Source organism: Cervus elaphus, chromosome 8, assembly GCF_910594005.1.
Source record: "Cervus elaphus chromosome 8, mCerEla1.1, whole genome shotgun sequence".
Classification (NCBI taxonomy): domain Eukaryota; kingdom Metazoa; phylum Chordata; class Mammalia; order Artiodactyla; family Cervidae; genus Cervus; species Cervus elaphus.
In genome coordinates, this window is record NC_057822.1 from 7,963,632 (window position 1) to 7,978,416 (window position 14,785).

Consider the following 14,785-nt stretch of genomic DNA (forward strand, 5'->3'; position numbering starts at 1 on the left):
GGTGTTCTCTTTCCATCTCTGCTAGCGATTCCCCGGGGCCTCTGGAGGGGTTGCTTCCTCATCCATACCATGAGGAAGACCCCCTTTCAGGGCTGGGGGAACCTTCCAGTTGTGACTCAACTAGTGTAAATGTGGAGGGAAGGGCTGGGCCCACGGGGTGAGGGGTCTCTGAGGAAGATGGCGCCGGGGGGGGGGGGGGGGGGGGGGGGGGGGGGGGGGGGGGGGAGGGTCGGGGTCTTTCTAGGGCTCTGTGGATAAGAGGGCAAACCATGTGGGCAAACACCACCTCTCTTTGGGAAAGAGATGGTCTCTGTCCAGGGGGCCTGGGCCCCTGACAGCAGTGGGCATAGCTGGGCACAGCCGGGTCACCCTGGGCAGGGGGCGGGGGTGGGCGGGTGGCAGGAGGGGACTTCTCCCACAGGGACGTGGGATGAGATGATCTGGGCTGGGGGCGGGGTCCTGGGAGAGGTCCCAACCCCTCTGTACAAAGACGTGGCTCTGGGATAAGACGCTCTTAGAGCCAACCACCAGCTCCGGGGCCACCCCCTGGGACGGTGGACCCGTCTGGGGCCCATGACTGCCCCGGAGCATTAAGTCCAGTTGGTGCCCTGAGCCTTGGAGCTGGGCCCGCCGCGCTTGTCTGGAAGGTTCTTGGGGGTCTCTCCCCTCCGCCGCGCGCTGCCGGTGAGAGCCGTCCACCCTGCCGCGGGCGGTCAGTAGGGCCGCCACACGGCCTCGTCCATGCGGCCGGGCGTGCTCAGCGCGGTGGGCGAGTTGCTATGGCTGCCGTCGGCCTCCACGCCGTCGCTCTGGCCGCCCAGGCTGGGGTTCATGAGGTTGCCGGTGGCGACCGAGGCGGCGCTGCTGGTGCAGGAGGCCAGCATGCGGGTCGGGGAGCGGTCGCCCCCGCTGCTGCCGCCTCCGCTGCCGGCCACCATGGAGAACTGGTAGGAGCCCGAGGACGCGCCGTAGTAGAGGTGGTAGGGGGACGGGTTGGCCTGGAAGGGCCCGCTCTGGTTCTGCGGGGCCCCCGGGTAGGGCGGCGGGAGGTAGGTGTGGTGGAAGCGGCCGGTGGCCGGCATGCTGGCCACGCTGAGGCCGCTGATGCTGGTGCCCGAGGGCGTGGCGCTGTACGGGAAGGCGGCCGACATGGCCCCTGGATAATGCATCCGGGGGTCGGGGAAGCGGCTCTCCGTGAGGGGCGGCAGGAAGGAGCGGTCGAACTGGCGGGGGTCGGAGAAGGGGTTCAGTTCCGAGGTGCCTGGTGGGAGGGGGTGGACAGCAAGGAGGGACCGGTCAGTCGCAGCCCGACGCCCCCCACCCTCCTCCCGGCCGGGGACCCTTCTTTAAGAATGACCTTGGGCGACGGCCCTGATTGGTCCAGGGGTTAAGAATCCACCTGCCACAGCAGGCGACGCGGGTTCGATCCCTGGTCCGGGAAGATCTCGCACGAGCAAGGCAACTGAGCCGTCGGGCCACGGCCACGGAGCCCGTGCTCTGCCAACAAGAGAAGCCACCGCCGTAAGAAGCCTGCGCCCCATAAGGAAGAGCAGCCCTCACTCGCCACAACTGGAGAAATCCCACGGGCAGCAACGAAGACCCAGTGCAGCCAAAAATTAAAAAATAGATTGATTTTTAAAGAAAGAGAAAAAACAAAAAGGACCTCAGGCTCTGGTTCATAGGCCCGTGTGGGGGACCCCCTGGTTCTAGGTCTGGCTCTGCTCTGACCCTTCTGGGCTGCTCCGGGGCTGGAGCCTGCGGACTCCGAATCTGGCCCCCACCTGGGGACAGGTGAGAGCAGGTGTCTGGGCTGTGGGTGGCTGGGGAGCGGGGGGCGCCCACCAGGGCAGGGAGCGGGGGGTGGGGGTGGTGCTTGTCTCTCTCCTCCCGGAGTCCTCGTCACAGCCTGGCCAAGCAGAGGCCCGTCGAGGGGGTGAAGCTGGGCCCCCAGCCGGGCTGTTGGTGTCGGGGACCCCGAGGATGGGGCCAGCACCGGCCACCCAGCAGCCTGGCCCAGCAGCTCCTGCCTCCCTCTCTCCCTCTGGGTTAAGTAAGAACTGGGAAGACCATGGGTGTGAAGAGGGTCTCTGGTGGTCCTGTGAGATAAGGAGTTAGTCCTGCTTTTTGCAGACAAAGGGAACAGGCAGAGAGAGAAAGATGGCTTCTCCTATGTTGCACAAAGGACTGGAACTCTGCACAAACGTCAGGGGCTCTCTGCTTTCTGCTCCCACTGGGATGTACCCGTGTGCGTGCACCCACCTCACCTCTCTGCCCAGTGGGGCTCAGCGAGGCTACGGGAGCTGTCTGGCCTGCATTTGAGGGGGCTGCGTCCACCGCGGCTCTGTGCCTGCCACCCGGCCTCACCCTGGGCCTGTCATCTCCAGGGCTGCCCGCAGCCTGGAGCTGCCTGGTGGCCAGACAAGGGTCAGATGCTGCCCTCACCTGCCTCCACAACAAAGTGAGATGGCAGATCGAGGGGGTCTGGTGGCCTGGGCTCTGCCCACATCGCAGAGAGACCCAGCGTACAGCCCGAGCCCTGCCCTGACTCCCCCAGGGGTTTGGCTCCAAGACGCAGGTATCCTAGCCTCTGCCTCGCCTTTTGTAATCACAGACTCCCAAACCCTCAACTTCCCAAGAGGCTTCAGGAATGAGTCCAAATCCCTTAGTAGGAAACCTGAGACTCAGAGAGGGTGAGGCACTCGCGGAAGGGTCACACAGCACTGGGGACCTGGCGCGGAATCCGGGGGTTCTTGGTCCTGAGCACTTACACGTGCCTGAGGGGTAGCTGTCCCATCTCTGAGGCAGCACATTGGAAGTTAACTATATCGTCTCCAAGCTTAGATACAGATCTTAGTTCTGACACTGACTAGCTGTGTGTCCCTGGGCAAGTCACTTAACCTCTCTGTGCATCGGGTTGTCCCACATGAAAAACGGAGACGATAACAGGCCCTAGGGATTTAATACATGCAAAGTGCTGACACTGGGCACAGCGCAGGGGCCTGAGGAGGGCTGGTGCTGCTGCTGTGGCTGTGACACCTCCCGCTCTTGGAACCCAGGAAAACCGGCCCATTTGGGGCCCAGCAAAGATGAGCCCCTGACCCCAGTCCTTCCTTGTACCGTGGCCACAGGGGTGACTCTGGGCAGCAGTGGGGTGGAGGGCAGGTGAGCTCCCAGCAGCAGTTCCACTGGGAAGTCAGTCTGTCCCCAAGCCCTCTGTCCACCAAAGACTAGGGGCCAGAGAGGACTCGGGAGGTGCCTAGCCCCTCCCCTGGCCAGCTCCAGGCGGGCACGGTCTGCAGGGCCTGAGGCGTGGCTGGGATAAGAGCTGCAGGTGCTCTAGGCTTTGCTTTCCCAGGTCTGCCTGAGGCGCTGTGTGGCCTCAGATAACACCTGCAACCTCTCTGGGCTTTGGGGTCTTTCCGGCTCAGCTGGAGGTTGCTTCCTCAGCAGCAGGCTCTGGTCCTGGACATGGACCAGAATGCAATGTTGAGCCCAGGCTCCAGGTTGGGGAGATGGGGGGCGAGGGTCCTGGAGACTGGGGTCTTCTGGCACACCTGGTACCCTCCCTAACAGATCTCTTGACTGGTCAGTGCTGCCCTGAAGCCTAGGGGGTCAGGGGAGCCTGGCTCCCATCCTCACCTCCCAACCCCGGGGAAGAAGCCTTGGGGGCATCGCCTGGCACCTCCCGGAAGAGCTGAGCATGAGACTAACACCTTGCTCTGAGCTCAGAAAAGTGAGTGCTGACCCTATGACAGGGAAGCCTTTTTTCAAAACAAAGGGGACCCAAACAGGGACCCCAGGATGCAATGACAGGACTGCAGTCTGCTAAACACAGGGGTTGTGCCGGGTGGGCCTGGGTGTGTGTGGCCCTCAGGGGGTCCCGTGGGCTGCGGGCAGTCTTGCCTGGATCTGCCACCATCCCCTCCCGTCTCCCTCCCAGGGCAGGGTGGCGGGGGGGAGCATCTGCCCTCAGCACCCCTTAGCTCCTGCCCCCCCCCCCGCCCACTCCCTCCAGCCCAGTAGCCCCAGGAAACCTGAGCTGGCCAGGCCGCTGTCGAGCGGCCAATCCCAACACTGGGAGGAAATGTTTATTTTCTTCTCCAAATTGCCCCAGCTGCTGCGTGGTGGCTGAATGAGGCCTTTGAGCTGTGAGAAGCCCCCATTGTGGGCGGCCGCAGCCAGGGGGCTGGGGGCTGGGGTATGGGAGGGTTGGGGCCTCAGCGCTGCTTGCCAGTGACCAAAGCTGGGGGGTCAAAGCTGTTAACAGGAACCAAGAGGAGTGGTGGGGGGTGCCCTGAAGAGGACCCCCAGGATGGAGTCTGAAGGCAGAGATCTGTCCCACCAGGAGGGGACGGTCAGAAAGAGGGACTCCCCAAGCCTGGCTCTACCAACATCCCCTCGGTGACAGATGCCTCCTTCTTCCCACTTTAGAGATGAGAAAACTGAGGCTCAGAGAGGGGAAGCGACTTGGGGAAGATCACACAGCCAGTGCCTGGCAGAGCCTACCTGACTGCAAAGGTCAGGCTCCTTCCCTGGTCTTGGATGTCAGAAGCCCTTCCTCTCACTCCAAAGGGGTGGGGTGGGGTCAGCCGGTGTCCCACACAGGCCCAACCTCCTCTCCTCCCAGGCCCTGGGGAGGCAGAGCCTCTGCCTGCTGCTGGGCCAGGCCTGGCCCTCTGGGGCCGGACAGGGGTGAGCAGGTCTGTCTCAGACTCCGTCAGGCGCTGATTCCCAAGCCATGTCCACACAGCTGGAAAGGGGAGGAAGGGCTCTCCTTCCATGGGAGCTGCTGGCCGGGACACCACTCTGTGCCCACCTGCTGGGGTCCGGGGGTCCCTGGCTGGGCCCCAGCCCCTCCCATGGCAGAAGACCTGGCATCTTAGACCACTTTACCTGCACAAAGGCTGGCTGGTGGGTGACGGAAACACGGACAGCTTCTGGATAGAGGTGGGCACGAGCCCAGAAGACCTCTCCCTGTCTCCTGAGCTCAGACCTCTCCACCCTGAGGTGCCCTGGGTTCAAGAGTTGCTGAATGTCTCAAAGTGGACAGCCCCTGGCCCAGAGCTGCAGGACAGGGGTGGGGGGCCTCTCCCCACCTTCGGGGCTCAGCAGCGCCAAGGCTCAGCTCCCCAGGCCAGAAGGGAGGAAATTTCTCTTCACGCCAGGGGGCTTCATCAGTATGCCATCGTGCCTGGCACACACGGAGAGACCAAGTACAGACCCCCTGGCCTGGGCCCTCAGAACTACAGGAGGCACCCAAGGGCAGGTGCTGTGGACGTTTTGAATCTGGCCAGTGATGGTCTGTGTGATCCAAGGGTGGCCCTTCACCTCTGAAGCCTCAGTTCACTCATCTGCCAAATGGGATCTAACCAGGGTCCGGGGGACTGAGAAAGGATGCACACCCGTGGTGCCTGATGGCAGCTGGCCCTCCCACCCCCGTCCAGCGCTGGGGATGAGCGCACTCCCTCCCTGCCTCGCTTGAGGGTCAGCTGTGCACTCAGCCCCCTGCACCCCACCCTACTGGCCAAGAGAACCTGGACAGCAGTATTCATCCTCCAACCATCCATGGAGCACCTGCTGCGCGCCAGGCCCCGTACACCTGGACGGTCCGCCTGAGACCGGGGCTCCCACGTTCCTGCTGTGTCCATCCGGCCACGGGGGAGAGACTCCATCCCGCGCCTCCGCCCAGAGGCCGCCCTCCTCCTCCTCCCTGTCTGGGAAGTCTCTGGGTCGGTGGGGACCTTTCTTAGATGAAAGTTCTGTGTCCCTCCAGGGCTACAACCTCACTTTACAAAGTCTGTCTGAGCGCAGTGAGATCATCTGAATGTCACCCCAGGCCTGGGCAGAGGCATCCAACCAACCACCTTGCTGAGATGAGAAAGGCGAGGTTTGGGGGCCCACCATGTCCTTGGGGAACAAGTGTCTGTCTCAGGCTCTTGGGGCAGGTCCTGTCCAACTCCAACGGGCATGCTGGGGGACCAACGGCTATTTCCCGCAGAGGACAAGGAGCTCCTGGGGCACAGGGGAGGGACTGTGTCTGTCCATTCACACTGGTCCTTGAGGCCGGGCACGGTGATGGCGCAGGGAGGGTGGCCGTATCTACTTGCTGAGTGAAGGAAGGAAGGGCTAAGCCCAGGACCCCGCAGAGCAGGCCCTCAGAGCGCGACGAGCGTCGGAGCAAGTGGGCAGCCGCGCTCCGACGTAAGACCAGGGCGGTGCAGTCAAGGACCTTCCAATGAGCTTCCGCTCCGCTCCGAAGTAGAGGGACCACGCCCAGGCCCCCGCCCACCCCCGCCGCCGTCCCCGCTGGGTGACCTACCTTGGATGGGGGTCTGGGCCTGGCTGCCGAAGTGGCTGGTGGTGCTGAGCGAGCTCCGGGGACTGGGCGTGCTGGGCGTCACCCGCATGCGCAGACGCTCCAGTTCCCCGAAGCGGTCGGGGAACGCCTTGGTCTGGTCCTCCAGCTTCTGCCGATGCCCTGCAGGGCATGGAACCCATAAGCAACTCATCCCTGAGAGTCTCGGGGTGGGGGGTGGGTGCGCAGAAACGCCTCGCTCCGTTGGGAAGTTCTCCCTGCGGTCTAACCTTAGGCCTCTGCAGGGAGAACCCACAGGCCGTTACCAACCTCTTTTCTGAACAGAGAACAGTCAGTATGGGCCACCCTGCTGCTGCCATGATCTTACCCTGACCTTCTGACACCACAGGTGAGACTCAGAGAACTTCCAGGCCACATAGCCAGTAGGTTCTGGAGTCAAGATCTTGGACCTGGGGTTCAAATCAAAGCCCATGACCTACACCTACCTCTACGTTACACTTTTTAAAAAATATTTACTTTTACTTATTTGTTTGGCTGTGTCGGGTCTTAGCTGGGGCATGTGGGACCTAGTTCCCTGACTAGGATAGAACTCTGGCCCTTGCATTGGAAGTGCAGAGTCAGCCACTGGACCACCAGGGAAGTCCCCATGTTATACTTTTTGGCAGAAGGGAAATCTGAGGCAACAGGCATGCGTAGGGGCTCAGGCAGGCTCCGTGGGAGGCAGGGAGAGAACCCAGGGATGGTACCATTCTCTGCCCCCAGCATTTCCATCTCCAAGAGGGATGAAAGAAGGCCCAGAATGGGAATGCCGGCTCCTCCAGTCCAGAGCTATCTGGGAACCCCCAGCACATGCCTTCTCCCCTCTGGGCCTCACACAGGAGGGGAAATTCACCAGGATGCCAGCAAGTGCTGCGGGCACTGTGTGAGAGGCCAGACTCCCGTCTTTGTCCAGAAGCTGGGGACAGGGGCATTGAGCTTGGAGAAAATACCAAAGGTTTCCAGGATCCTTCTGCCATTACCACACGAGAAGGGCCCCAGCCTCGTCTCCAAGAGCCTGGAGGAGCTAGCAGGGTCAAGATGGCCATGCCCTCCCTGCCTTTAAGCAGCCAGTCAAGGCCACCCTCAAGCCCTCTTGAATGACATCAGGCTCACAGGGACCACCCCTTCACACACACACTCACACACACACACAACTTTTTCAATTACTCATTTTACATTTCACAAGCAACACGTGAATATCTACGAAAAGAAAAGCATTACAGGTAAGGCTAACGGCTCCTCTGACCCACCCTAAATCCTGCCCAGAAATCCCCATGTGATCAATTTGGAGATCTTTCTTTCCAGGTCTTTTTTAGGGTTTCATGTGCATGGAAAACACATAGCAAGTTTGTCATGGAACTTTCTTGAATGGTCTCAGCCTGGTTGTATCATTCTGTAACTTGCTCTTCCATAGCCCACCTGGGTGGGGGCCCCTCAATTTCCTTATCTGATAAGTACAGAGAGTACCCCTGCCTCAGAGAAACCACAGAGTTTCCGCAAAACCTCGGGAGCCCACCCTGGGTCATGGTGAGGAGCCATGAGTGGGGGCAGATTGGCCTCGCTGAGCCCATGTGTGTCCCAAGTTCCTGCTGAGACAGGCAGGCTGGCCTGGTCCTCTTTCTGTGAGACAACAGGACTGCGGCTCAGAGAGGTAAAGAGGCTTGCCTGAGGTCACACAGCGAGGAAGTGGGGAGGATTTTCTAGACCTGGGATTCTTGGAAAAGCAGCATGGGGAATGCGCTGGGGGAGAGCAGAAGGCTCGCCTGAGTCCTGGGGTCTGCAGTGACATGAGGAATTTTCTAGCTTGACAGAGAAAGAGAAGACAGTCTCAGAATATGGCACTGGGCGCAGGGGGGGGGGGGGCTGGGAAAGTGTGATGGGACCCTTCACTGCTGTTGGGAACGAGGGGGGCAGAGCTGGAGGCTGCAGAATGGGCCTGATTCCCGATTTTCAAAGGAGGATGCAATGGATTCTGGTACCCACAGGCCCCTAGGCTGGCTCCACACCCCTGCCATCAGCTCACATAGGCATCTGAGAGCCCTGAGGAATGGAGCTGGCTGTCCTGGGGGCCACAGTGGGCTCAACAAGCCACCAAAAACCAGGGAACCCAATTTCTCCTCCAAGGAGGACCCAGGCCCGGGCCCATGGGACATGTGGCAGCCAAAATGAGCCCACTTGACACCAGCCAGCCCCTACTATTGCCTCCCAGGACCCCTGGAAACAGGGAAAACGTGGGCTGGAGTGAGTTTGGCTGGAGCTGAGGATGCAAACTCATGCCTAAGAGGACCAGGCAAGTCTCATAAATGAGGCAGATGGGATGGGTGGGGACTGGGCAGACTGGGGAGGGTGGGCTCGTAGAAGGGGCAGCTGCCATCCAGCCCAGCTGACCGGTGCCCCGTTGGGGGTGGGCCCAGTGCTGCCAGTTTCCAATTTACCAGAAGCCAAAAGCCTGCTTTCCTATGAAATCTCCCATATTATGTATGTCGGCGACTAACCTAAATACTGAAACGTGAAAGTCACTCCGTTATGTCCGACTCTTTGCGACCCCGTGGACTATATACAGTCCATGGAATTCTCCAGGCCAGAATACTGGAGTGAGTAGCTGTTCCCTTCTCTAGGAGATCTTACCACCCCAGGAATCAAACCGGAGTCTCCTGCATTGCAGGCAGATTCTTAACCAGCTGAACCACCAGGGAAGCCTGGTATGCTGAAAACAACAACAATAACAACAAAATAAGCCACTTGGCAGAATGTGTCTGCTTGGGGGTTGCCAGTTTGCAGCCTCCAAGTTTGAGGTTTCATTTGCTGGTTGGCTGTCTAAGGTGAGCCACCGAGGACTGACTAATGGATATCCTTGGGGACAGGGTCTCTAGGGGGGGCCACAGGGCTCAGCCTCGGTCCTGGCAGGCCAATGCTCTCGCCCTGGCTGCTGCGGCCACTGGAGACGGCAGGGTGACGTGGGTGAGCTGGATCATGAATGCATTCAGAACAATCTCAACAGGCAGGAAGCCGGCCGGATAGATGTGGAGACCGCAGACTGACCTGACAGCAGCTTCGGGTGCAAAGGATCCGGGTGTCTTAGCCAACCACAAGCTTGAAGTGAGCCAATGGGGCTACACAAAAGCTGCTGCAAAACCTCAGGCCCTGCTGTTATTGTTGCTGGCGGATAGAGTCCCCGTTTCTGAGTCACACTGAGTACAGAGTGTTTACAGAGATGCCCGCGGGCCGGCGGAAGGAGGGAGGGATTCACAGCCCGCCTGGGTTCAAGGACCGCCCGCAGCCTGGTGGCCGCGCTGGAGTCACACCCCTTTCCCCCACCCCAAGCCACAGTGGGAGGGCCACACGCTGCCCTTGCAGGTCGTGGTGCTGACCAAACAAGGTCTCTGGACGCTCTCCACCCTCCCCCGCCCCAGGTCACTGTCCTCTGTGTGGTCACTTCTACCCCAGCTCACGCCAAGGGAGGCAGGATTATCATCTCCACGTGGAGACCAGGACACTGAGGCCAGGGCGGGGAGTCCTGTCTGGGACACAAAGCCAGGCCAGCAGAGCCAGTGTCGGCACCCAGACCCCTGACCCCAAGTCCAGTGCTCCTTCTCTGGACACTTCCCTTTTGTCCCCATTATACAGATGGGGCCACTGAGGCTTCAAGATGAACCCTACACTAAGTGACTGGTCTGGGATATAAAGCAGGTAATATGGTCCCGGAGCACGCGCTCCAACCACGTGCTACCCTGCCTTCGCGAAGGGCAGACTTCCTGGAGAGGAGTTTTCATAGCATGTGGGGAACCGCTTCCGCATTGCTGTGGAGCCCCCGAGTCATGGCCGGGGAGGGGCGAAGGGGAGCCCAGGCGGCTCGATGGGGCCAGGGCGCCAGAGAGTCTCAGAGCCTCGGGGCCCCGGCCTTCACACTGGGAGCAGAACAGAACTCCCTGTGCCCGAGGAAAGAAGATGGGCCTTCAGAATAGACCTCTTTCATTCAGCAGCCCACAGTGAGGGCTGGGGGCGGGGAGCCCTGGCCCAGTTCACCGGGTCACCCGGGGCCCAGTCCTTTCACGCCAGGACTCAGTTTCCCCTCTGTACATACTGCTCCCCAAGGCCCCTCCAGCTTCGAAAATCCCTGACTTAAGACTCCAAGAACTAGCCACTGGCCAGGAAGCGGCCCCAGAAGGAAGGGAGGCAGGGATTGCTGGCTCAGGGCCCCTCCGTCTGCTCCTTCTGCTGCTGTCCGCGGGGTTTCTCTAGTATTCTCTGCCTCAAACACTTCAGGGCAGCAGCTCTGGTACAGCCCCTGTCAGGAGTCTTCCTGTCCTTTGGGGCTCAGCCCAAGACCCCCCCCCCCCACCTGCCCAGGAAGCCCCCTTCTCCTGGCACAGAGCCCCACAGCTCCTCTGCAAGGCTAAGAGCAGTAGCTAGCCTTAAACGGCGGCTGACGCTTCTGGAGTGCTTTCTCCACTGCAGGGTCTCAGCACTTGATGCCCTGCCTTGTCTCACCCGCGTCATCCCCATGGCAGGAAGGAGGGGTGGGGAACAGCGAGGAGGGGTGTCTACCATTGTCCCTAGTACACAGGTGAAGAAACTGAGGCTCGGGGAAGGCCAGTGACATGCTTGAGGTCACAGAGAAGCACTGGCCACCGTGCCTTCCTGCAGCACGCCCTGCATGAAGGAGCCTGGGTTGGCAAAGCTGGGGGGGATCCAAACGGTTGGCTGTCAGGGCCCAGCCTAGGCCCAGGGCCCAGGGCCGCTCTCTGCAGGTGCAGGAAGACAGGCCCTGGAAAAGGAAGATGAGAGGGTCTCAGTGGACCCCAGCAGAAGCCCCGCCCTGCTCTGAAGCCTGGTCCAACCTTCTAAACTCACACCCTGCTCTAACCCCCAAGTCCCTCTCCTCCCTCTGGGCCTCGGTTTCCACACCCATTGAGTGGTTATCATACTGTCTAAGCCCTGGGCTGAGGCTGAGCCAGAGGATGGGCCCCCAAATGTTTCAGAACAGAGGGAGGATGGGACACTGGGGGAGGGCGCCCCCCACCTTGCCGTCTGGACCTGGCGGCCCGACCCCCTGCAAGCAGCTGGGCTCAACTCACTGAGGGCCCCTCCGACGTCACCTCGATCAGGGCTCGTGGTGATCACGGATCATGGTGGTCGATCAGGATCGACCTCGTGTGTGAGCCTCCGGGGCCCAGCGACCCGGGGCCTGTCCCGGGCAGCTCTCACCCACTGGTGACTGGGGCAGGTCACTCTCTCTTCTGGGCCTCTGGTGTGTCATCTGTGAAATGGAGCTCACACTCTTAACTCCTGAGGGTGCAGACAGGCTGGGGAGAGTGAAACCCCGGCCTGGCCTTGGCCCTCGAGATTCACAGCTCCTCCTCAATGACCTAGTAGGTGACTGGCAGGGGGGGAGTGCTGGGGGGAGGTGTGTGCACCCAGCCTCACAGGTATGCGAGAAGGATCAGAGCTGGGGGACGAACACTGGATCCCAGCCGGACTGGTGATTCACCCGGGGTCACAGCAGCAGAAGCCTGAGGACCAAGGCTGGGTTCCAGTGGGGGCGGGGGGGGGGGTCCCTGCTCTCTACTCCCAGGGCACCGCTCATTCCTGGGCCAGCACTGGATCCTCCGGGACTGCCAGGGACCTGGTGCTTCCAGGGGGAAGCCTGGGGGCCATCAGGGCCATCCCCCTGCCTTCACCCTGGCCCAACACAAGGCCCCCAAGACGAGTATGGCAACCACGTGAGCAGACGTTTTCAATGGGCCATGCGCTGTGCTAGGCAGGCCTCGCGTATCATCTCCAAGGGCCGTGATGATCCTCTGGGAGGCTGCTACCATCACACCCATTTTCCACATGGGACAGTGGAGGCACGTGGCGAAGGGCAAACCCGGAAGGGTGAGCGCGGTGCGTGGAGCTCAGCTGCTAAGGTCTTGGCTTCCTCAGACCTCTGAGAGAGAGGACAGCTGGGCTCCTTGGCAGCAAGGCCGGGCTGGCAGCAGGCCAGCTCAGTGTCCTGCCGTGGAGGGGGCAAGGGGGGCAGCAGGCCAACCGGAGCCGGGAGCCAGAAGCAGCAGCGCTGGGTGGGGCCGCGGGAGAGGCGCGGTCTGCGGGCGACAACGTGGGCCCCAGCCGCGGGGCTCTTCTGCCATCTGAAGCCTGTCGGCCACCTCCTCGGCTGCCCGGCCCGGGCCTGGTGCAGCCACAGCTCAGACACAGCGGCCACTGTCTGCCCGGCCCCGCGGGTGGGGCACCCGGGCCCGAGGCCCGCTCTGTGGCCTGTCGGGAGATTTACACCCGGCTCTTAACAGCCGCGCGGCATCGCAGGCGGGTGCTGGGCCCGGGGTGGTCCGCTGTGAATCGGCCCCCTGTGAGCAGATGAAAGCCGGTCGGCGGCTGAGCAGAGAAGCGGGCGGGCGGGCGAGGGGCCAGCGGGTCCCTCCTGGGGCCACAAGTGGGGCTTCCAGCGGCCTGGGCCTGATTAGGGGGGAGCCCCGGAGGTCTGAGGTTAACCCCTTCCCGCCTGCTGGCTGCACTCCCTGGGAGTGGGTGGGGGGCGCGTCCTGGGAGCCAGGGGCTGGGAGCAGCTGCCTCTCCTTCAGCCGGGCACCCCTCCGGTGCCCACACCTGGAGCGGAGAACGGAACTGTGGCGACCTGATGTTGGCGGCCGGCTCAGGGTCACTCGGCCTGCCCACGCTGTCTCCAGCTCCCAGCCGCCCCCGTGGCTGTCTGCTCACCTCCTTCAGGCCTCTGCTCCAATGTCACCCCTTCAGGAGGTGACGTTTCCCTGTGGGTCCCGGCCCTGCTCGCTCCACCCCTCCCCCAGCTTCAGTTTTCTCCACCAGACTTCTCACTACCGGAAATCGGAACTAGCTGATCATTTGTTTTACCTCGTTCATTCATTCAACAAGTATCTACTGAACACCTACGACGTGCTCACGTCTGTGTTCCAGGGTATACACCAATGTCTGGCAAAGCAAAGGACCCCCCCACTGCCCGCCCAAGGTCGGGGGGGCGCACAGTCAGTTATCAGGGAAGATGAAAAATAGGTGAAATATATGAGTGAGCTGTATAGCATCTTAGAAGGTGACAAGTAAAACGAAGCCAGGGAGTTTAGGGGGACGGGGATGTCTGTGCGGCCAGGGGGTGTCGGGAGAGGCACGCCCAGGTAGAGGGAACAGCAGGGCAAAGGCCAAGAGGCCGAGCGTGAAGCTGCCTCCTTCAACGACGGGTCAGCAGGCCAGGCGGCCAGGGTGGGGTAAGCAAAGCGGAAAGTGGAGGAGAGGAGGGTGGAGGGGTCCCGGTCACACATCAGACTGGGACCTCATGGCCGTGGTGAGAGCAGCATGACTTACCATCTCTCCCCATCCCGAGTGTGTGAGACCCAGGAGGGCCAGAACCTGGTCTGTTGGGTTCAGTGCAGCCTCCTCAGTTTCTAGAACAATGCCTGATACATGGTTGGGACCCAGGAAAGTAGTATTTGTTGAAACCATCCCATGTATATTTTGGGGAAGAAAAGACACTGCCCCCTCAGGGCAAGATGGGCCCGTGCCCCCGTGAACCTGCGCTCCACCCTCCCAGGTATGTGTTAGTCGCTCAGTCGTGTCCACGCTTTGTGACCCCGTGGACTGTAGCCCGCCAGGCTCCTCTGTCCTTGGGATTTCCCAGGCAAGAATACTGGAGTGGGTAGCCGTTTCCTTCTCCTGGGGATCTTCCTGATCCAGGGATAAAACCCGGGTCTCCTGCATTGCAGGCAGATTCTTTACTACCTGAGCTACCAAGGAAGCCCTCCCAAGTACACCACCGCCGAGCCTGGGAGACGGGGTGAGCGGTTCCCAAACTGTGGTCCAGCCCAGGCCCGCTCGAGCACTAATCCGCCTGCCACCGTGCTTCTGGATCCTGTTCCACCTGCTTCTTAACCAGCCCCTGGTGACTCTGAGGGACACCAGCCCTGAGAACCTCAGAAACCAAGGCCACACAGGCAGGAAGCCACCAAGCCAGCCTTCAAACCCAGCTGGCCACCTGGCTGCAGACTGGGCACGCTCTGCAGGGCAGCAGAGGGGAACGACCCAGCCACAGAACCCACAGCCAGGCCTCGGGGCGCTGAAGGCGCCCGCTCCCTGGCTCCCGGGACCAGCCTTGACTCCCATTCCTCCCCACAGAAGGCTCAGCCCTCACATGGGGTTGCAGGGGTGGGGGACGGTCCCGAAGCAGGAGAAAAGCCCAGAAGGAAAACCTGGCGAACATCCACCAGGGGAGTCTTGAGGGCCAATCAGCGACAGTTTCATGGAACATCCACAGCTCCCCACAGCAGGAGCTAATGCCATCCCCGCCTTACAGATGAGCACCCTGAGTGTGGAAGGCCCTTCCACGTGGCTCTGGCTTCCCGGGGCCCCAGGCTGGAGCCCCAAGGGTGTACCGAAGCTCGCCCTGGGGCAAGTGGCTTTGTC

At 61.4% G+C, this 14,785-nt stretch overlaps 1 protein-coding gene across 1 annotated transcript in view; it reads right to left on the bottom strand.

Moving 5' to 3' along the window:
* Positions 1-235: 235 nt before the first annotated feature.
* The window catches only part of RUNX3 (RUNX family transcription factor 3), a 63,901-nt gene continuing 49,351 nt past the window's right edge, over positions 236-14,785 (bottom strand). The window contains exons 5-6 of the mRNA XM_043909273.1: positions 6,320-6,478; positions 236-1,261 (exon numbers count right to left, since the gene is read on the bottom strand). Of these exons, the coding sequence (XP_043765208.1) occupies positions 714-1,261; positions 6,320-6,478 (707 nt within the window). The 3' untranslated portion in view covers positions 236-713. The remainder of the gene's footprint in view (positions 1,262-6,319; positions 6,479-14,785) is intronic.